General features: G+C 36.8%; 1 protein-coding gene across 1 annotated transcript in view; it reads right to left on the bottom strand.

The window, feature by feature from the left end:
* LOC120346282 (uncharacterized) overlaps nt 1-23134 on the bottom strand; it is a 55885-nt gene extending 32751 nt beyond the window's left edge. Inside the window, exons 1-4 of the mRNA XM_078115688.1 lie at nt 23047-23134; nt 22228-22299; nt 19685-19765; nt 18844-19023 (exon numbers count right to left, since the gene is read on the bottom strand). Of these exons, the coding sequence (XP_077971814.1) occupies nt 18844-19023; nt 19685-19765; nt 22228-22299; nt 23047-23110 (397 nt within the window). The 5' untranslated portion in view covers nt 23111-23134. The remainder of the gene's footprint in view (nt 1-18843; nt 19024-19684; nt 19766-22227; nt 22300-23046) is intronic.
* Between the last annotated feature and the right edge of the window lie 897 nt (nt 23135-24031).

Genomic DNA, 24031 nt, shown 5'->3' with positions numbered 1-24031 from the left:
CAAAAATACAAATTTCGCGAATATCCTGCTAGTTCTTCATATCTTTTATCTGACATATTCCGAAATATCACTAAATATCAACTACAAATGCTGGGCGATTTTCAACGCTCTACTACACTACAGCAACGTTTCCCAAGCAGTCTGGGATTATTGCTTTGGTCAGTAACTTTATCTATTCTACCATGATGCTCATTTATATACAGATTATAAACCATATTAAAGAGTTCAAAAATGGGCGTGCAGAGGCTTTGCACAACTGTTCTAGTCTATCTGCAGAAATTTATTCAAATTGTCCCCCTGCAGTCATTCCATTAAGTTGATGTGCAATACCTTCCCTTCATTAAGCTTTCTGGTGGAGAAAATCTATTTATATTATAAAGCTCGCCTATACCCCCACAATCTGATTGGACCATGCCACAACACAATGGTTTTCATTTTATTACTGTGCAATGCAATATATGTAATGAAACAACAACATTGGATCCACAGAGCTAATCGTTTCAGTTTCTCATGCAGATGATAAACGAATTTTTGATGCTTCAACTCGAACTGCTTTTTACAATCGGGTAACCTTGTTGTCACACAATCAAATATATGAATCAAAGAACTGAAACTGTATAACATAACGATTGTGCTTCCAAACCTTTTCTTGTATCCCTTCGCTGTCAACTGTTTCTCAACTTCTTTGTACAAAACTTCTGATCTAGACTCCTCTTGGTCAAGCAGAGCAACCAGATTCATTTCTCGAACAATGCCAAGCATTGTTTTAACCTCGTTGTCTTCCCACTTAACTTTCAGATTTGACATAGACTCCATCTCACTCATGAACATAAACTGCACTACTACTTTTCTGCGATAAATATAAATCAGTAAACCAAATAACGGTTTGCTATGAATGGAATTTAATATGTCAATAAATAACATTTGGTAAATTTTCAAAATCAAGAACAGTACCGGTCAGATACCGGTACTGTATTTGTGATGTAGCCTATGAATATATCAGTATATATAGTCTGCTAGTTCTTCATATCTTTTATCTGACATATTCCGAAATATCACTAAATATCAACTACAAATGCTGGGCGATTTTCAACGCTCTACTACACTACAGCAACGTTTCCCAAGCAGTCTGGGATTATTGCTTTGGTCAGTAACTTTATCTATTCTACCATGATGCTCATTTATATACAGATTATAAACCATATTAAAGAGTTCAAAAATGGGCGTGCAGAGGCTTTGCACAACTGTTCTAGTCTATCTGCAGAAATTTATTCAAATTGTCCCCCTGCAGTCATTCCATTAAGTTGATGTGCAATACCTTCCCTTCATTAAGCTTTCTGGTGGAGAAAATCTATTTATATTATAAAGCTCGCCTATACCCCCACAATCTGATTGGACCATGCCACAACACAATGGTTTTCATTTTATTACTGTGCAATGCAATATATGTAATGAAACAACAACATTGGATCCACAGAGCTAATCGTTTCAGTTTCTCATGCAGATGATAAACGAATTTTTGATGCTTCAACTCGAACTGCTTTTTACAATCGGGTAACCTTGTTGTCACACAATCAAATATATGAATCAAAGAACTGAAACTGTATAACATAACGATTGTGCTTCCAAACCTTTTCTTGTATCCCTTCGCTGTCAACTGTTTCTCAACTTCTTTGTACAAAACTTCTGATCTAGACTCCTCTTGGTCAAGCAGAGCAACCAGATTCATTTCTCGAACAATGCCAAGCATTGTTTTAACCTCGTTGTCTTCCCACTTAACTTTCAGATTTGACATAGACTCCATCTCACTCATGAACATAAACTGCACTACTACTTTTCTGCGATAAATATAAATCAGTAAACCAAATAACGGTTTGCTATGAATGGAATTTAATATGTCAATAAATAACATTTGGTAAATTTTCAAAATCAAGAACAGTACCGGTCAGATACCGGTACTGTATTTGTGATGTAGCCTATGAATATATCAGTATATATAGTCTGCTAGTTCTTCATATCTTTTATCTGACATATTCCGAAATATCACTAAATATCAACTACAAATGCTGGGCGATTTTCAACGCTCTACTACACTACAGCAACGTTTCCCAAGCAGTCTGGGATTATTGCTTTGGTCAGTAACTTTATCTATTCTACCATGATGCTCATTTATATACAGATTATAAACCATATTAAAGAGTTCAAAAATGGGCGTGCAGAGGCTTTGCACAACTGTTCTAGTCTATCTGCAGAAATTTATTCAAATTGTCCCCCTGCAGTCATTCCATTAAGTTGATGTGCAATACCTTCCCTTCATTAAGCTTTCTGGTGGAGAAAATCTATTTATATTATAAAGCTCGCCTATACCCCCACAATCTGATCGGACCATGCCACAACACAATGGTTTTCATTTTATTACTGTGCAATGCAATATATGTAATGAAACAACAACATTGGATCCACAGAGCTAATCGTTTCAGTTTCTCATGTAGATGATAAACGAATTTTTGATGCTTCAACTCGAACTGCTTTTTACAATCGGGTAACCTTGTTGTCACACAATTATCCATATTTACTCCTCAGACCCTTAAAACAAAGTTTACAATTAGATCTCCAGATTACGTGTGGCAGTAGGAGCGGGGTGTATTTTAAACATATTACTTCCGGATTTTTTACAAAGCAGTTGGTTACAGTCGAGGGAGTAAATTTTTTTTTAAGGGAATTGCCTTATATATACGCCTAAGCGAAACAAAAGCTTTTACCTCGTTTTTTTGAAAGCTGAAACACACATGCAAAGAGTATCGTCCTCATTTGTTGCACAGTCTCTCTCATCAATTGCGCATGGGCTTCCATTTGCTCGTGCATCATTTTTTCTTCCCACTCCGTTTCTCGAAAAGGATTTTAAAGTCAACTGAAGGTCTTTTTCCTGCACAGTGGCATAAGAGACTTAACTAGAAAATGCCCAATTCCTAGTTAAACTTTTATAGAAATATAATTAAATAAGACTTATCTCAAATTGAAAGGGATGTACGAATATCACTTTCGTCGCCGATACCAACTAAAAATGCCGATACAGATACCAAACTTATACATTGAGTTACGTGCGCAAGATTTTGTTCCAATATCAAAATATCATTCTTTATTTAGCCGATACCAAAATATTGGCCGATATCAATGCATCAGTACATCTCTCAATTAGGTAGCATGATGTTTTGGTTGAGACATATAATATACCGGTATACCAAATATTTATATAGACACAAACCAGATTCTGGATTCTCTCCATGATTGGTCAAAGTATCAAAAGATGTCTCTGTAGTTGAAGCTGCATCTCCTTCAACATCTAAGCATAAGCAAAACAATTTTGAAAAGACAGTCGGCAATTTCCCATAATAATGTAATTTTAGCACTAAAATTACATTATTAGGGTGATAACAGTATAGGATTCTCATAGTAGCCCTCATAGTAGTATATTACTCATAGGACGGCTTAATCATATGCCGAACCATAGCCTCTGGCTCATAGCCTCAAAAACATCAAAGAAAAATTGTTACCTAGTGATACAGCGTTTGTGATTCCAGTATCCACTCTCATATTTGTATAATCAACATCTGGGTGGTGGACGAAGATTTCATCAAGCTCATCATAATAATCACATGTTATGTGAGCCGTCCCACCAACAGAATGCAGACGTACTATCTTGTTGAAAGTAGACCATAAGGCCATCACTTTATAATGTATTTGTTGGAAACTACAAATGAAAAAACATCTAGCTTTAGTAACCAGCCAATTGAAAAACTGAAAACATACTGCTAGTCAAGAATTTAACATAGTTCGTATCTAATATTATTTCAACAAAATCCAATTGCAAATGTCTATAAATTAAGTAGAAATAACTTCTCAGAAATTACTAAAATATATGAATCAAAGAACTGAAACTGTATAACATAACGATTGTGCTTCCAAACCTTTTCTTGTATCCCTTCGCTGTCCACTGTTTCTCAACTTCTTTGTACAAAACTTCTGATCTAGACTCCTCTTGGTCAAGCAGAGCAACCAGATTCATTTCTCGAACAATGCCAAGCATTGTTTTAACCTCGTTGTCTTCCCACTTAACTTTCAGATTTGACATAGACTCCATCTCACTCATGAACATAAACTGCACTACTACTTTTCTGCGATAAATATAAATCAGTAAACCAAATAACGGTTTGCTATGAATGGAATTTAATATGTCAATAAATAACATTTGGTAAATTTTCAAAATCAAGAACAGTACCGGTCAGATACCGGTACTGTATTTGTGATGTAGCCTATGAATATATCAGTATATATAGTCTATCAGTGGCGGCGCGTCAATAGGGCCAACCGGGGCAATGCCCCGGTTGTTTTTTCGGTATAATAAAAAATATTCGAAAAATACCGCAATATCGGTTGCACAGACTGTCTACACTAGCCATATTCTCCCGACATGGTTCATTTTTCGCTCGCAAAGCCTTCGCCGAACGTCGACGGGGCGGCGCCGATTTTGCCCCGTTGCTCATTGTATATCGTATTCTCTCTTTTATCTTCCACTCGCCGCGTTTGTCTCGTTTGTTTTCTGTTTCTTTTACTAAATCATCGGGGCCGATCGGAACTAGCCCCGAAATTATGACGACACAATGCCGACGTTTCTTACAACAACGTGTTGACATATTCACGCATTCCTTCTCGTTCGTTGGTTGCTTGAAGAGTTGATAGTTTCCTCGCCTTCGTTTTTATCGCTTGTTTCGCTATTTGAATCAGTTAGAGACCTTTAGTCCATTTGCTTTCGATTTTCCACATTCCTTTTGAGCTCCTCACTTCTTTCCGGCTTCGCATTTCTTAGCCTTAGACCTCATAATGAATAGGGTTGATGCACTACTTCGCACTCCGTTTTCGCAGCTGCCGCTGGAACAAAAATTAGAGGTACAACGTCTTGGGCCTTATCAACCAAAAAATTGTTCACTGGAACAATCCCATGACGGAGGAAAGCGTCGGCGTACATTCTGCGCAGAAACTTGGTATTAAAAACACGAATGGTTGTGTTACAGCGAGGACAAAAATGCACTTTTTTGTTTTTATTGCTTACTTTTTTCTACCGCCCGTGACTCACGTTGGTGTAAATTTGGTTTTAGAGATCTTAAACGTCTTTCCGAGCGTGCCAGGGATCAGCAATCTTCTATGGAGCATCTGGACAATGCAATAAAATACCGAACATTCAGAAATGTTAATATTGCAGCACAGTTGGATGAAGGACGCGAGGTTTCTATTCGTCGGCACAACCAAAACGTCGAGAAAAACCGCCATGTTCTCGGTCGATTGATAGATGTTTTGAAATTCATTGGTTGTCACGAGCTGTCCCTCCGTGGGCACGATGAACGGGCTGGCTCTTCTAATAGAGGGGTATTTTTGGATATGGTGGAATACACCGCATCCCTAGATACAGTATTGAGTGATCATCTTGATGCCGCAACTGTTTCGAAAGGGACATCTAAGGATATCCAAAATGATTTGCTCGACTCAATGTATAAAATTTATTTACAACATTTGGCTCTGGAAATTGAGAATTGCCAGTTCCTTTCGATTCAGTCTGACGAGACAACTGGCATCACGTGAGTTTCCCAACTGGCTGTGATTTTTCGGTTTGTGAAAGATGGTAAACCTACCGAGAGATTTCACAGCTTTGTACCAATCGTTGATCGCACGGCTTGCGGGATATCGGCTGTACTGAGAGAAGTGTTACAGCCTTACAACGCGAAGTCAAAATTGATAGCTCAAACTTATGACGGCGCGGCAGTCATGAGTGGGTCGAAACATGGTGTTCAAGTTTATATAAAAGAAGATTTTCCTCATGCGCATTTTTTACATTGTTATGCACACCAATTTAACCTCGTTATTAAAAATATGTGTCTTGATACCCCTCTCGTCCGTATATTTTTTGCAAATGTTTCGGGGTTTTCTTCCCGTTTCGCCGAAGCGCTCTGACCTCCTTCGCCAGATATGTAGCCGCCGTCTCCCAGCTTGTGCACCAACACGTTGGAACTTCCAATCACGCGTGGTGCAGGGCGTGTCCGAAATTAGGTCTGAGCTCATTGAGTGTTTCAATGGCATTCAGAGCTCTCCGGTTTGGGACGAACGCTCTGTGAGGGAGGCGGCAGGTCTAAAGCGTCTGCTAGAAGATGGTGAGTTTTCATTTTTTCTCCACAATATTCTATCACGTGGATGTATTATACGGCGCATTGCAGTCAAGGCTAATGGATGGAGCGTCTGTGCAGTCGTGTATTTCAGACTTCTGCGATGCTGTATCTCGTATCCGGGAAACAATAAAATACGACGACACATGGAGTGCTTCTTTACGCCGCGGGCAAACAACGCAGCGTTTGATTTTGTCTGCAAAGGAATGCTGTGACATTCTGGTGAATCAAATAGGCGATCGTCTGCGCACTGAACACCTTGCCGCGTTCTCTTTGATGAACCCCAAAAATTTTCCAAAATTTGCACGTCAATTTCCCATCCATTTGTTGGCTACTGTCTCCAAATTTTACCCCGTGATAAACGTGGGTAAATTGGAAAATGAATTGCGATGTATATACACCAATCAAACTTTTTTGAACATCACATCAACTTGCGCGCTCTATGGGTTCCTCACAGATAACACTCTAGTAACTACCTTAGCGGCGTCTGCAAAATTTCTGGACATCATTTTGACGACGCCTATTTCTTCCGCCGACGCAGAGCGAACATTCAGTACGCTGAAGCGTATTAAAACGTATCTCAGAAACACAATGAAGCAAGATAGATTAAATTCCTTGGCTGTTTTATCCATTCACAGAGACGTTATTTCTGGGATGCATGACTTTAATCAGCGCGTTATTGAGCATTTTGCTTCCAAGAAACCGCGGCGTGTTGCATATATGTTCAAGCAGTAGAAGTCTAGCAGCATATATATCTATGAGTGAGCGACGCATGTCCTTATCTTTGTATAACTTTCCTTTCTTCATAGTAACGTTTTAAACCTTATTTTAGGTTTTGTCTGCTTTCCCGAAGTTTCTGTTATTATGTCATTGTATTTATCTGGGTAAATATTGCCTTTCCTTTTGAAAGAGGTTTCAAAATAAACTATGTCTATATTTATTAATCCCTCGACTTGGACCGGTTTTAAATACACTTTCTTATCGTTAAAAATTGTCGCTTTTGCCGATTGGTTGTTATCGATGGAATGGTTTTTATACTCATAAAATGATGAGAGAACTTACAGCGCTCATCCTGTCCCTGTAGATGGGGGTGACTTGGTCCCGCAGTAGCTTGCCCCGGTTGTCAAAATGACCACGCGGCGCCACTGTAGTCTATATATATATATATAGACTAACATGCCCTACGTTCTAAGTTAGAACGTAGGGCATGTAACGTTTGCTTTGCTAGCTGTGGTTGAAAAGCTCCACACATCCCTGCCCTGGCTGCCCATAGCCCTATTCTTGTCTCGTACTATTCCCTGACTCGTATCAGTTCTGCGTAGGCTACTTGATTTTACAGATAAAACATCCTACGTCTGACTGTATCTTTTGCTAAATTTCATAATCCACAGAACTTGAACACTTACATATGTTTCAGCCATTTATGGCACTAGAATTCCGCCACTTTACTTAATATTTTATACCGGTACCGGTATCCAGTTACGGCACCGTACCGGTATTGCATTGTGCAGGACATATTTTTCGCAAGTAAAGAATTCTATCTAGCGTTACTGATGATTACTTCAAAAAGCTCAAACTCGCTTGCAATTGCAACGCTGTCGCGCTGCAAGCATTACCGGTACGGTATTGCATTAGGTCCACAGAAGCGCAGAGCAAGCGACCTAGAAAACGCTGAAGTAAAACCGTCAGCGCGCCCCCGTTCGCGCGTGTGAAGAAAGCATCGTGTTTGCAAATCTACCCTGTGCAATCGTGCTGGAATATCACGATGCAAACTCGCTGAGTCATGATTGGCCATCGAACCAAAGTGTTTACATGAACACGATTCGCTCAAAATACGGTTTTGGCACGATAATCGTTGCCATGTAAACGCACTAATTGACTACGCTTGTCGCAAAGTTGCCACTCAGAATTTTTTAGGATGAAACTGTTAGAAAAATCAATAAGTCTGTTATAAAATCTCTCGGAGTTAAATTTATATTATTACAATAAAAATTGATAGAATAATATTTATATTATTTATCTCATATATCATCACAAACCGGAAACAAGTCGCGTTTCCAACCCTGTACAATGTCAACAATAACATTTTCGACAGCAATTTAAAGTAATGGTAAAAGAACAAATTCGACGAAAGACACACGTAATTTTGCGATTTACGATGCTTATGGAAGAGTGTTTGATCCTCTTTATCCCGCCACTCCCTAGTCCAAATTTTTAAAATATTTTTAATTAGCATTTGTCACCTAACCAAGATGGCTTGAAAGGCCATTGAAGGCTTGTTTGAATCTTATTATTGTCTCCTATACGCAAGAGGTCGCTGATGGACCGCTCCGTGTACAAAATTTGGCGTACGTGAGAAAATTCATCGACGATAGTAAATAAACATTCGAACCTCTCTCCTTTATGGCCGTTAAATCGTTACTTATGATAACGGCACTCTCTCGCAAGCGTAATAGTCGTTTGACTGTTTGTTTTCCTAACAAAATGATATAACAGGCAAAGGTGTAGCGCAAACAGCTGCCGAGTAACGAAGCGGTATATTTGTGAAGTCAACGCGGTTCAACGCAGTTCTTGTTTGTTTATTATTGTGCGGGTAATTATTAGTGCGTGTTTACGCGAGGAAAATGAGCGCTCGGCCGCGCAAATTACTTTCTTTCAAGTAATAACGTATTCCTTTGTATGTTTCTTAGCTTTCAAATATTTACAGATATAAAACTCGTAAAATTGGAAATATGCCAAAAAGGAGTGACGCACAACCCGGGGGCAAAAACACTCCGACAAGCCTATATCATGCTTGAAAACGGCGCGAAAATGTCTTATTGGGTTTGTTTTGAGTTAAGTCCATAATAAGACGTGTACATAAAGAATGTTAACTCTTACTGACCAATCATATTAGAGCCATATTTATATTTATAATAAGTCTCATTCCGGAATACCAGGGTTTAATCTGTCCCGAGACTCCTACAACAAATAGTTTTCGGATTTAGTATTTTATATTGCCGCTTTTCAATCAAAACAATTGCGTCGCCGATTTACTCTTCAATTTTTCTTTAGCATCTCGCCGCCGATGGATGTATAATAACTGTCAATGGCTTCCCGTGACGAGCTTCGAATAAATTTAATGTTTTTAAAACTTTAAATATAACGCTAGTCGTCATCTGCAAGACACGTTAATTATTTGCTGTGATTGTTTAACGTCTAAAGCAGTGTTCCCCGACTCTTATTGTTCGTGGCCCCTTTCCATATGCTTTATGCCATGCATTCATGGCCTCCTTTTATTATTTTATCATCCCACTGGTTTTTATTATATTTGTTTGATTGGTGTATTCCAAAGCTTTTTATGTTCAAACAATTCATGCGCAAAAAAGTGAAAGCACTCTTTGAATAACCTTATGAAGCAAAGAAATTAGGAAGAACTAGTTTTCTTGTAAAGTGAAATGATGAATTCAGTTTTGCGCCTAGTATTGTGACCCCCACTTACCCCCCCCCCCCCTAATTACTCTTTGGCCCTGTTGTAGAGCCATGTGACCCCGTATGAGAACCGCTGGTCTAAAGCAATAAACAAGAACGTGGTATCTATATACTAATATTCGGCAGCAGGAATGACTAACACCAAAAGCTTTAGACTTAGCATTGTTGGCGTCTCAAATCACACATTTTGGATTCATGACCAAGAGGGAAGTCTCTGTCTGGACGGACCCGCTAGCTGTTGCTGTCCAACTTGGCCATTAAAAACGCCACACCCCATTCCCTCTTTAAAAATTATTGGCTACACCTCTGATCAAGTGATACCACCGCTTGTACTAGGCTCTGTTCGGATCTTAAGACGCATCGGAAAACTCATAGCTTGATTCTAAACAGAGTCATTGTCGCTGACTTTACATTTATCATTTGCGGTTCAAATAAACAGCGCTACCAATTGTAAAATTAAACATTTTCATTATATCTTGGGAAAATGGATGGCCGACGACGATGTGATATACTGGATTGTGAAATTTTCTGCTTCAACAATGGAATACTCCGATGCAGATAATTTCTGTAAACATCACGGATCGACACTTCCCATTATAAGGAATGAGAAAGAATTTGACGCGATCAACAAAATGACACGCAACAGGCTTCCCCAGTACGGGAGGGTATCGTTCTGGACCGGCCATACCTATGATATCCCGGTGGGAACTATATTATTTATTGGACACGAAATTTTCGTTTTCTTATTGTATAATTTCCAATGGTTAAATTTTGCATAATTGGCTAGAAGGTATTACTTACTATTTATTCAGTTCAAAAATTTTTGTAGGGTTCGAAGGATTCTTTTTTTTGCAATGGAGTCACCAAAATTAAAACTTGCGCACCATGTGGCGGGCGCGTTCGCGATGGTCAATCGAAATTGGAGAACTGCGGTAAAGTGGGTGACATGCTGCTGTGACTTTTACTTTCGTGTCCATGTTTTTAATCATCGCTTTCTTTTATTCATAGTGTTACAGTTTTGATAAAGTACAGACGATTGAACGCCTCGTAGACCACTAATTGCATTTTATATTAAAATTATAACGAATATTGGGATTTAACAAAAATGTTACCAAAATATCTGAGTGGTATTCATTCACTCACTTTTTTGCTGTGCACTGTGATTGGACAATTTATTTGTGTTAAATTTTTTTTCTGATCGATAATTTACTTCTTATATCTACTCGGAATACCAAGTGACATAGCTAGTTGATTATATATTAAGATTGCATTCTTAAAAATTCAAACAGGCGGTCTTTCAGAATTTGGTGTTATTGGACATGAAATGTACATACGGATGGTTTTATTAAACTGTTGTTGTTGTTAGTATTCTCTTTGTTGTTAAAAAAAATTTTTTTGTTTCAAACTACTGGGCCAATTGCTTTGAGACTTTTAGTGGTTAAAGATTGCCGTTGTCACTAGAAGACTATTACTTTTATCTAAATATCAAAATTAAAATAATGATGAAATGCTACCGGTACTATGAAAGATTTAATACAAATTCGTTTTGATCCTCAGACGTGCCAATACATTTTAGAATTGTTTATTGGTCTTAACAGGATTTTCACTTTGTATTTTTGTTACAGACAGCCACAATTCAACCAGATGGTTCATTCACTCAATGGGAAAAAGGATTTCCGTTGAATGGCGACTCGAATATTAATGTTTTCATCAACGTTGACAAAGATCCAAACGAAAGCTAACAAGGGATGAAGAACTGATATTATTTCACTCCGCTAAATGCTGCACTTTGTCAGACATGAAAGATAAAAATCATGTCTACATATCATTCATGGAAAGAACCAGCGCTGCCTAACTGCCTTGCTGTACATATTTTGGCATTTATCATCAACATTTGCTATATTAACTTTAATTGCTTTATATCGGTTCAATATTAACCTTTGATTGATGATTGTTTGAAACATATTCTGATAAAACATTGAATATATTCTTGATGGAACGATTTATACAATTGGGCAATTTATTATGGAGACAGCCGAAGTTCCATTGTTTAATTGCTTTTAATTTTATTGGTAGATGAGTGAACACTCTGCCTGGTATTGAAAATTCAAAATGGCAAATATATGGTATTTTGGTAATACATTGCTTTGTTTTATCATTAGTAAAGACTTTATATTTTTGACTCATCTACTGTTTTACTGCATCAATTTTGAAAATGCCTAATACTAATATTTATTGAAGTATTGTTAAACATGGTCACTTAATGATGGTACTTTAATGTCATTTATACATCCATGAGGGCCAGAACAATATATGGTATCGATAAATTCCTTTTGTAATTTTATAAGACTTTATGGACACCATATATACTAAACTGAAAATTAGCATATAGTTCTCATATATCCTCTAAAATATTCTGCTGATCCTTTGGTTCATTTACTTGGGTAAAGGGTGCGCTTTCACAAGACAGGTTTCGAGTAATGAACAGAAATAGTAACAGTATTGTTGCCATTAGCCGCATGCAGATATAACAGAACTTTTATAATAGTCAAATGATAGATAAAATAAAACCGGTTTCATATCATTTTTAATCTTCGAAATTTTAATATGTCTTTGCGGGTCAAGGGTCAATGATTCGCCGACCCTGTTTCAGGAAATTGTCATTATAGATGTTCAGAAATATTGGGTTTTCACTAAAATGCTTTGTTATCGGATGGTTTGCAGACTTGATTCGACCAATTTTATAGTGAACTGGAAAATGTTAGGCTCGAGCTGACTTATGGAATTTCTTGAATTCGTGCACAGTCGGTATTACAAAACTCACAAGTTTGGTTCAGGTCGTGAAGCGGAACGGACGTAATAACCAAGAATCAATTTATAACTCACACTTGCGATAAATAATATTGTCAGGTATAATATTATAAAATAAATAGCTATGATAAATAGCTAAATCAAGGGGATAAAATGTCTGGTCATGCTATACTAGGTGTGGGCAAATTATGGCCCGCGAGCCTGATCCAGCACACCGAAGTCTTTCATTTGGCCCGCACGTGTCTGCTAAATTTACTACTATAGTTTTTGTGGATATTAATTTCCGTAATAATGGCCCCTATTGTTACATTGTGATTCTTACTATTAGGTAAACGTTAGCCTATTTGTTGGACTAGCTGTTGTAAATGAACTGCTTTTATTCATAGTTTTTTATATCAAGTTTTTAGTCTCCGGCTCAGTAACCAAATCTACTAACTCAGAAAGCTCATCTGTTTTAGTTCTGATCGGTCGTCTAACTGATTTTTGCAAATTTTGAATAAAAGAATAACAGATTACTTTCCATATTGGTCAAATGAGCGTCTTTACAAACAATGTAATAAAAATATCTGTGATCAATGTGACAAAAGAAAAGTCTATTTTCTAGATTTACCAGTCTCATTTTCGAAGCAGGGGTGGGGAAGGTTTTTAGACCAAAGGACAATAATTTTACCCTCCTAGTCTGGCGGGCCAAGTAGATGTGACGTAAAAAGTTACATTTTATAAAAAATATCTACAGTGTTACAAAAACAATGATGGAAACAATAAGCTTTGGGCAAAACTAAATTTTTTCGCAATCTCAACAAATTCATTGAGGTATTTTTTGCCTAAAACATTCATAATTCGGATTTAGTTTGGTTGTGGTTGTGTTTGGCGGGCCAGATTGAATTACCCAACGGACCGGATCTGGTACGCGGGCCGTAGTTTGCCCATATCAGCGATAAACAAATTGAACTCCGTTACTCGACATTATAAAAAAAATAAGGATAAGACGAATAGGCAAATCGGTTCTACTCTGATAGCTCACTATTCCCTTACAGAAGTCATTGGGAAATTCTTCATAATAATCTATCAATTTCACCGAGATAATTATTCTGATATATTTGCAACACTACCTATAATTGGAAGACATGACTGCTGGAATATTTGTTCTCAAACAGTATGGAGTAAGTCAATTTGAGTTGACAAGACTAGCAAACTTGAAATCCCAAGTTTGTGTACACTCTTTGAACTGGTCCCACCCTGACTAAATACCGCCGATTGGGATTCGGCTCGCTCGCAAGAGCCCTGAAAAACAAGCGATCTTTCTACCTTGAATACAATAGGCTCAGAGGGAGGTCGGGCTTATTGGTTAACAGAACCTGCGACCTCGTAGGGATAAAGTATAACTTTTATCGCAATCGCGTGGTATCATGATTGTCTAAACTCGAAAGTACTTAAAGACTTCATTCTATAATATTTACAAAAATATTCACAAATTTTAAGAGATGCATTTTGTATTGTAAAACGGCCCAGCATCATAATCCCAAACAAAAGAATTAACATTTATATGCATAGAACTGCGTTATCTACAAGTGTTAATCGTGTTCCTTCAAATATAACAATTATATGTTTTTTTACTGTTTAGAAATCCATTGGTACTGCATTTTCTTATACTCGAGTGACAATAAAATGAATTAACAGCTTTTTCGTTCCTCATCAACATTTTGAAGATGTGTTATTGTGTTCTACATGATTTTGCAATCCTTGAGCGTTAATAATACAATGTATTCAATCAAGTTGACCGTTGTTTACGAGGATTTATAGAACACAGGCTGTAATATTCGTTTGTGAAGGTGTTGTCCCGTCAGAGCATAATAAGAAAAAGACCGCGTCCACAAGTTACTTTTTGTATCAACACTGTGGCATACGCTGTTCCAAGCGGACACCGTTTTAGAGTTGGCACAGCATGACCACAACTACAGTAATTAATGTAATTAAAAATGTAAAATTAGAGGTCTTCATGACGGGATTTTCATCATGATTTTCAACGAAAATTTATACTGTTAAATCGGACCTAATGAAGTATGAGCACCAAGATGGCGCACAACCTGAACTCAGGTTGTGTATTAGGTTGGGGTTCAGGTTATGCGACATCTTTGTGCGCATACTTCATGAGTACCCTTAAAACTATAGTCGTAATTTTAGCAGACACAAGTGGATCGGATGAAAGACTTAGGCGGGCCACTGCGGGCCGTAATTTGTCCACCACTGGTATATCCCTATGATTTAGCTATATATCATAAGAAAGAATATATCTGACAATAGTATTAATCGCTAGTATGAGGTCTAAATTGTTCCTGGGCTATTACGGTCGTTCCGGCGCACAACCTGATCTAATATTGTGAGTTTTGCAATCCCGAATGTGCACGATTTCAAGGATTTTTACAAATCAATTTTGATTGCTTCTACCAGACGGCTCAAGTCTACGATTATCCATTTTTTTCCTTCGGTATGAAATTTCCTTATTTTTCATCTTCATTTTTTATTAGATCAAGTCTGTAAATCATCCTCTAACAAAGTATCTTAGGGGATGCCCCAAATTCCTGTACATCAATAATAACCATTGCCCGAAACAGGGTCGGCGAATCATTGACCCGTGACAACCCTTGTTTTTGGTGACTCATCAAGTCACGAATGCATGCAAAGACATATTAAAATTTCAAATAGGAAATATATTTTAAAATCAGGCTTTATTTAATCTAACAATCAGTGGACTATTATAGAAGTTCCGTTATACGGACATGCAGATACTGGCATCAAAACTGTTACTAGTTCTTTTCATTTTTCAAAACGTGTCTTGTAAAAGGGCACCCTTTACCTAGGTACATGAACCAAGCGATACCTTATATTGTTTTGGCTTTCACAGATGTAATAAATGAATTACTGGTTACAAAAAACGCAAACCGGGTTAAGATATATTGAGATCTCACTTCGTAACAAAATTGAAATTGTGAAGAAACTTTATGGACACCATGAGCTTGCAAAACAAATCGACCAACCCTCACTACTACAGAAATCTGAGATAAGAATGGAGCTGGATAGTAGTGACCTAATGCGTTTGAAACTCGATCAATTATATTATTCTCTCAAGGGTGAATTACTCTCCAAACTCTTCACAGTATCATCATCAACATTTTTCAGACATTTATGTGTAAAGCTAAATGCTACGCAATACCAGCGGGGATTATGACACTTGCAAAACAAACATCTAAGCGAAAGCTTTCTAATAATGCAAATTTGAAAAAAAAAATATATGTCAGGGGAGTCACAGGGGAAGTTGTCTGGGCAGCTTTGTAAGGGGAAGCAGATATATGAGTTTGAACTTATACATGTGGGTTTGTTAAACAGTTAGATTTAATTAATAATAATACGAACATTTCACTCTTACCTGAAAATGTTTTTACCTTACATCGAGGTACGGAGAAAAACAGTATTTGAGTTCCTGATTATGCCATTTCGGAAGGAGTTTCAAAAAAATCACAAAAGCAAAAGTTAAACTAAAATCAAAGTATTTGCATTTTGAAATATGTAACTGTATATGTTTATCAAGAATTCAAAAAATTAGTATCAGGCATGTTAAAAATAGATGCAGTATAGGGTCAAAAATATTGGTCTTTACAAATGATAAAACAAAGCAATGTATTACCAAAATACCATATATTTGGCATTTTAAATTTTCAATCCAAGGCAGAGTTTTCACTCATCTACCAACGATGGTAATTCTGTTCATTTTATCTCGGTCTCCATTCTGAATTATTCAATTTGTATAAATCGTTCAGTTCGGAATATATTCAATGTTTTGTAAAAATACGTTTCAACCAATCAACGATCAGCCCATGGTTAATATTGATCCAATGAAAAGCAGATAAAGTTTTAATAAAGCGAATGTTTGATAAATGCTAAAAAATGTACACATTGCATGTAGGCAGCGTTTGGTTCTTTCTATGCATGATATGTAGGCATAACTTTCGGCTTTTATATCTGACAAAGTGCAGCGTTTAGCGGGGCAGAAGAATGCCAGTTCCTCATTCCTTGATAACTTTCGTTTGGATCTTTGGCTACGTTGATGAAAACGTTTTTACTCGAGGTGGTCTTCGACGGATATCCGTTTTCCCATTGAATGAATGAACCATCTTGTAGAATTGTGTTTGTCTGTAACAAAAATATGACATGAAAATCCTGATAAAACAAGAAAACATTTCTCAAAATGTATGGACACAAGGCCAAACGAAGTAGTATCAAATCTTCCACGGTACCTGTAGTATTCCATTTTCTTTTAATTTTGATAGATAAATACCATTATTTTTTAATTTTGACAATTAAAAAAAAGTAATAGCCTTTTAGTGACAACAACAATCTTTAACCAATTGGCCCAGTAGTTGATAAGAAAAGAATTTTTTCTGAACAACATCAAAAATACTAACAACATCAACAATTTAAGAAAACGATCCATATGTACATTTCGTGTCCAATAACAACAAATTGAGAAAAACTTTAATGTATGCTTTCTAAATATAAATAACAATTCAGCTGTATAACTTGGTATTTCGTGTTAAGAATTAAGTTATCGATCATAAACAAATCCAATACAAATAAATAGTTCAATAACAGTGAACAACAAAAACGCGAACGAAAGAATATCACCCCGATAGTTTGGTATCATTTTTGTTGAGTTTTTATCAAACTGATATTCGTTATAATTTAATACAATTACTGCCCTACAAGGCTTTCAATCGCCTGTACTTTATCAAAACTGTAACACTATAAATACAAGAAAAGCGAAAAAACACGGAGGCATGTAATCCTGCGTAGTATCGGTACGGTGCCGTAGTCTACCCGAATAGATTGACCATCAGATCGTCCTAAACGAGCGACCGCCACATGGTGTGTAAGTTTTGATTTTGATGACGTCATTGCAATGAACCCCACAAAACCTTTTAAACTAAATAAATAGTAAGTAATGGTTTCCTAGAAAAATTTTAATTTTTTAAGCCACTGAAAATTTCAAAGCAGTCGGTCCAGTAGTAGGAGAAACTCGATTTTTCTTACATTAAGAAAAGCATGCGAAAACGTTTTTGTACATTTCGTGTCCAATAAATAACCAATTCTCACCGTGATATCATATGTAAGGCCGGTCCAGAACGATACCCTCCCGTACTGGGGAAGCCCGTTGCGTATCATTTTGTTGATCGCGTCAAATTCTTCCCCATTCCTCATAATGGGAAGAGTCGATCCGTGTTGTATACAGAAATTCTCTGCACCCGTGAATGTCATACTTAATGTACGAAGTTTCACAAACCAGAATATCACATCGTCGTCGGCAATCCATTTTCCTAAAATAGAATGAAGATGTTCATTTTTTCCCGTGGTAGCACTGTTTATTTGAACTAATATTTCTTGGTAAATGATAAGTTAGCGACAATGACTCTGGAGATTGAATAGAATGAAGAAGAAGTGAAGAAATAGAATGAAGATGTTTAATTTTACCCTTGGTAGCGCTGTTTATTTGAATCATAATTTCCTGCTAAAATGTAATAAGTCAGCGACAATGGTTAGAATCAGGCTATGAATTTTCTTATGCGACGCTTGCTCACGTCTTTCGCTATGAACAAAGCTTCATACAACCAGTCGTTGTGGGGGTTATCGAAGACTACCGGAGGTTCTGATATTTGTAATTGCCAAGTTAAACCATAAGAGCTGCTGGATCCGGCAAGAGACTATCGGTGGTTCTGAAATTTTTAACAGCTAGTTAGTCCGTTTTTCAATTGTTAAGTTAGACCGTAAGTTAGTTGGACTGGTCGGATATTGGCTCATGTAATGTCTTGATAATCAGCAAACCCGTTTTTCTATTATTTTTTTGCTCCAGATGTTAGGCGACCGCAGCATATGATTAATGTAGCCTACACAGCAGCTGACGATTATATAGCAATATATTTGAAGTTCCGGAATTTAATGTTAATGCAGCTTACGTATTCATTTCCGAAAATGTGGGAGTATCTTGTTAGTCCAAAGAGAACCCATTATTTTTTTCAAATCACATACATTGCATCGATTCGAAGGTTTGAAGATAATCAAGTCAATCATGGTTACTTTCAATAATATTATTGCCAGGTTGTATAGTTCTGTACAGACTTTTCTATTGTTGCGTATTGTTAGTGACTGATAATTTTAAGTTATATGAAGTGTGACATATGCTAGTCGATCAGGGGGGTTCGCACGAACCTGTTCTTGGTATGTCATGATTATCAAAAGCAAAGCTCGTCACGTTAATGCAGCTTACAAATCAATACAAATCTACAGTACAAACCTAGAGTATAACCAGAGACGATTGAGTTCAGTTTTTTCGAAAAAGCCTCAAATTTTTCCATAGCTATTTGGGATTCATTCTTTTGGTTGGCCATCATCAGTTTTTGGTCTTCAATTATTGCGTTAAGTTTTTCTATATAGTTGGTCTGGTCTTTCGAATATTGATCTTTGTTTAATGATGCTGTAGAAATAAGATTTCGAATTAAAAACCTAGCTGACGTCATTGGGTATATTGCATATTTCCGAAATATTATGGTTTCTATGGCAACTAATCGTTTAGAGTTCCATTCGGATTCAATTTCATAATTTGCTATCTGTTGCTAATTGTATATTTTTTCATTAATTTTATTATTACATATGTACATGTCTTCGTTTTTCCCTTCCATTAAAGCAAAAACGTTAGATTTGAGAAAATACCCCCGCCCGCCACTAATTATCCAGTGCGGGCTAGGTTTTGGGAATAATTTTAATTTCCAGCGCAACCTGCATTCATCCAAACCCCAACTGTATATTTACTACTTCTCTTATTTTGATGGGTGGAATAGGCGTTTTTTTTAGCGGGGCTTTGTAAAAAATATCCAAAATAGTTATTGCTTTGAAGACTTATTGATCCAAAACTTGAACCCGCCCAGGTTAATATGATCTGAAAAACTATGACGTAAAGAATTATTTTTAACAGAAGTTCGTGGAAAACAAGTCTTATTAAAAACGTTTCATCAAGGAGGGGGGGGGGGGGGGAGATTGAAAGATCGTACGCCAATTGGGAGCTAATCATGTTTTACTTGTTTGACAGGAGCACCAACTCGAATAGGCCACGATTCATACTAAAGAATTAATCTTACTTATTGTCCATCCAATCGCTAATCCAATTACGAGGACTATTAGTACTGGAATAGCAAATGCCAGCTTCGATGTTCGTTCGCCTTATAACAAAAGTTGAAAAGAATTTGTGAGATGGAAAACCACGAAATGTTAATATCAAAAGATTTCTAAGAAAATTTTTAATTCAATGAAAAAATTACAAAAGTAATCATCAATATGCTTTATGGTAGCTTCTGGTTTTCTAAATTACTCAAATTATGTTTCTATTGTAGCGAATGTGCATTGTGTAACTATGAATTATAATGTATTTAACCCTTTCATTTTAATAGTGTGTTCCATTCCCCACAATGTGCATTGTGTAACTATGAATTATAATGTATTTAACCCTTTCATTTTAATAGTGTGTTCCATTCCCCACAATAGGTCATTTTATTGTAGCAACACTGATTACTGATTACATGTACTGCCTTTCTCGTATCGACCAATTTGATGACGTATCGTCCCGGCTTGCCGAGAGGGCTGCATAATATTGTGTTTAGATCCACTTCTGTTTTACTGCGTTAAGTGTGATGTGTTTTGGTTCACTCCTGATTTACTGTGTTAAGAGTTAAGTGTGTCTCAATTTTATCTGTTTTCGGAATTTGGATTGTGCATCTTCCTATAATATACAACAGCGATTAGCATCAACACTGTGTGCTTATTATCGTCTGAAGGAGTCCAGATTGGAGTCACATTCCATAACGCGTGTCAAAACAATAACGCGGGAATCGAACTTGAACATATAGGGTGGAAGTCTTTATCCCCACAACCTCATCTCTTTCTCCCTATACTATCAGCCTTTGTATACCGAGCTTCTGATTTTTATACATAGTAGGATGAGGAACTGTACAAACAAGATATGAAGTCGGTATATATATATATATCCTTCCTAACCCGCACTCCCTAGTCAAATTTTTAAAATATTTTCAATTAGCATTTGTCACCTAACCAATATGGCTTGAAAGGCCATTGAGGGCTTGTTTGAATCGTATTATTGTTTTCTATACGCAAGAGGTCGCTAATGGACCGCTCCATGTACGAAATTTTGCGTACGTGAGAAAATTCATCGACGATAGTAACCAAACATTTGAACCTCTCTCCTTTATGGCCGTTGAACACTACTTATGATAACGGCACTCTCTCGTAAGCGTTATAGCCGTTTTGGTGTTTGTTTTCCTAACAAGATGATATCAGAGGCAATGGTGTAGCGCAAACAGCTGCCGAGTAACGAAGCGGTATATTCGTGAAGTCAACGCAGTTCTTGTTTGTTTATTATTGTGCGGGTAATTATTAGTACGTGTTAACGCGAGGAAAATGAGCGCTCGGCCGCGCAAATTACTTTCTTTCATGTAATAACGTATTCCTTTGTATGTTTCTTAGCTTTCAAATATTTACAGATATAAAACTCGTAAAATTGGAAATATGCCAAAAAGGAGTGACGCACAACCCGGGGGCAAAAACACTCGGACAAGACTATATCATGCTTGAAAAAGGCGCGAAAATGTCTTATTGGTTTTGTTTTGAGTCAAGTCCATAATAAGACGTGTACATAAAGTATGTTAACTCTTACTGACCAATCATATTAGAGCCATATTTATATTTATAATAAGTCTCATCCCGGAATAACAGGGATGCAAGCATGCTGAATTCACAATTAAAGTATCGGAAATTGAAATGGAAAACGTCGCTAGAAGTCTATTACTAATTTTGAATTTCCGCTGGGTTCTAATACCCGAAACTTCGTTGTTTCATTGGACACGAAACGGACCTATGGATCGTTTCGTTATTATGTTGTAGTTCTTCTTGGTATTTTCCTTTTTGTTGTTATCGTACGAAAAAATCGCCTTTTTAGTGGTTAATAAGAGTTCCGTGCCGTCTAAAAATGCATGTTTAGACTTGTCTGGAAGGTTACGACTTTGTTGTCGAATCGGTTTCGCTTGGATTGATCACATCGATACCAAAACAAAACTTTTTTCAAAAATAAAAAATCTCTCATTTTCAACGCAACACGGTTGAGCGAGTAGCACACGCGTCTGGAGAGAAAGCTGACACAAAGCGGCCAAATCACGCTTCACAATGAAATATAAGTGAAGGTTCTCGCACGTTTGAACAAAAAGTTATAACATTTTTTAGGAGGGGTATACAAAATGTCCCAGGAAGATGGCGGCTTCATAGGGTAAAAAATTGTATTTTTAGCTAGAAGACCAGAACTTTTATTTATTTCCAAACTTTCTGAGGTCTCTATATGATTCGCTTTTCACTTCGAAATTTTGTGTGATGACCTCTTGAGAATTTAAAAAATTATTTGCAGCGTTTCTTCGCCCTCTCCCGTGTTACTTTCTTGCTACGCGAAAGTCGTAAGTTGACCGTAATGTTACTTTATGAGGCAAGTTAGACTGCTGCTTCGCATTGGTCTTCGAGCTCATATATTTGAGCATGGGTCTCTCATTTTAATTAAGGAGAAATTTTCATGGAACTCCCTGCTCAGCTAGGAGCACCAATTCTTTGTTTTTTCGTTGATTACCTGAATCGACATCTTTGATCTTGCTATGACTTTCATCATGCTTCTCTTTCTCTTCAACGTCAAAAGAACCTGCTAAAATATTAGTAAACACATTTTCAATTTGAAATATAGGAAACAAAAAAGAAATTTCAAAAACAGAGTTTCCATAAGCAAATAGCGGAGCAGATAATTGACTAACTAATAATATTTCAGGAAAGGCTGGCCAGTTTTCAGGTCGTAATTTTGCCTGCAAGCCTGTATTCTCAATCATAACAGCGTGCAGTGAGTGGGGTATTCAGTCAATATTAAGAACCCGAAATGTGAATGTTCAATAACCTACTTAAAATGAGTGGTAAAGTGAGTTTGTAAAGAAATATCAAATGGCATTACCTTCCGTAAGTCATGCTATACAGTGAAACTCAATGTAATTTATTGCATCCCTCGTCATGATGCAAAATGGTCGTGACGTCACATTTTAGTATGACTACGTCAACAGGTTTTTATTTTTCCCAAATCTACTTTTATTGCGTCCCAAGAGACACTAAAATACATTTCTAGAAACTCATTGCACAGATTCGGTCAATTTATCCTAAATCCCAACGGTATGAATTTTGTATAACTTCGATTTGGGTTGATCAAGTAAATTTCTCATTCGATAAAATACAACAAAGAAATCATGGTTTTACAACAACGAAACAGGCTTTGATTATCTTTTAAAAATGTATTTCTAATTTTGAAGCAAGTCTGAGTTTAATTTTTGTGTTTTCCGGTGTCAACCCTGCATATATTGTTGCGTGTGACTGTCTTTCCTATCAAAGTAAAGTCATTATCTCAATTTACCTGATTCTACATTGGCATCCGTATCGAGATCAGGGAGGTTCGATTCTGTCTCTGTTTCGGACATCTGTCGTTTTACCGTTTTGATAAGTCTAGTTAAAGATTAAATAATTCTATATCTGGGCAATACAAGCAATTACAAGACATTGGGATCAGTATCAAAAGTATGTGTGCAATATTGTGATATCGTTATATCTTTGAAAAACACTATGAAATAATATTGGTAAAAGAAAGAGAGTTTCTACGTCAAAGTACTTTTGTTATGCTACTGCTCTGCTTTTCTATAAAGTGAAATTAGCTAATGTCCAATTCCGGTCTGATTTTAACATCGTGGCTGTTATTTATACCGTGCAGTTTTTATGTCATAAAAATTTGTTTATGAACTCTCTCTATTTTTTAAACAAATTAGGTAATGTCGTCTTATGTGTATTATACAGTCCATGCATCTGAAACAAATACCTAGCTAACTAATCCCATACCCGGCATGGACTGGTAATCGGACGAGCGATCGTGGTTCGGCATATCAACTTTCCCCTCCTTCATGATAAAACCCCATCCTCTATTCGACAGGAGCGAGCATGTCTTCATATTTTTATTCTTGACGCTGATGCGTTATTTTGCAGTTTGCAGAAAATATTAGGGACTATCTTAGTTCAAGAATATAAAAATAAAACAAACTAATACGCGCATGTATCATACATTATATAAATCTCTACTTTAATATTCCCGCATCACTTTCATTTTCTCACTAATAAGTAACCATAAATGCGAAAGAAGTTTCGTAATAAAGCACGGTAATTGAAGGCAATTTGTTTCAATTGCCTCTATGATACTCGGGTCACATACGAGCCAAGCTTTCCTTTCGCGTGTTCACTATTTCCGTAATAACATTATTAGAAATGAGAAATTTTAATGAAACACTGATATGTGTTTTACATTTTAATATTCACGCTTTCATTTTCTCACCAATAAGTGTCTAGAATGCGTA

The sequence above is a fragment of the Styela clava genome, chromosome 8 (genome assembly GCF_964204865.1).
Source record: "Styela clava chromosome 8, kaStyClav1.hap1.2, whole genome shotgun sequence".
NCBI lineage: Eukaryota > Metazoa > Chordata > Ascidiacea > Stolidobranchia > Styelidae > Styela > Styela clava.
The sequence above is the reverse complement of the archived record's forward strand: the minus strand, read 5'-3'. Positions and strand labels throughout refer to the sequence as shown.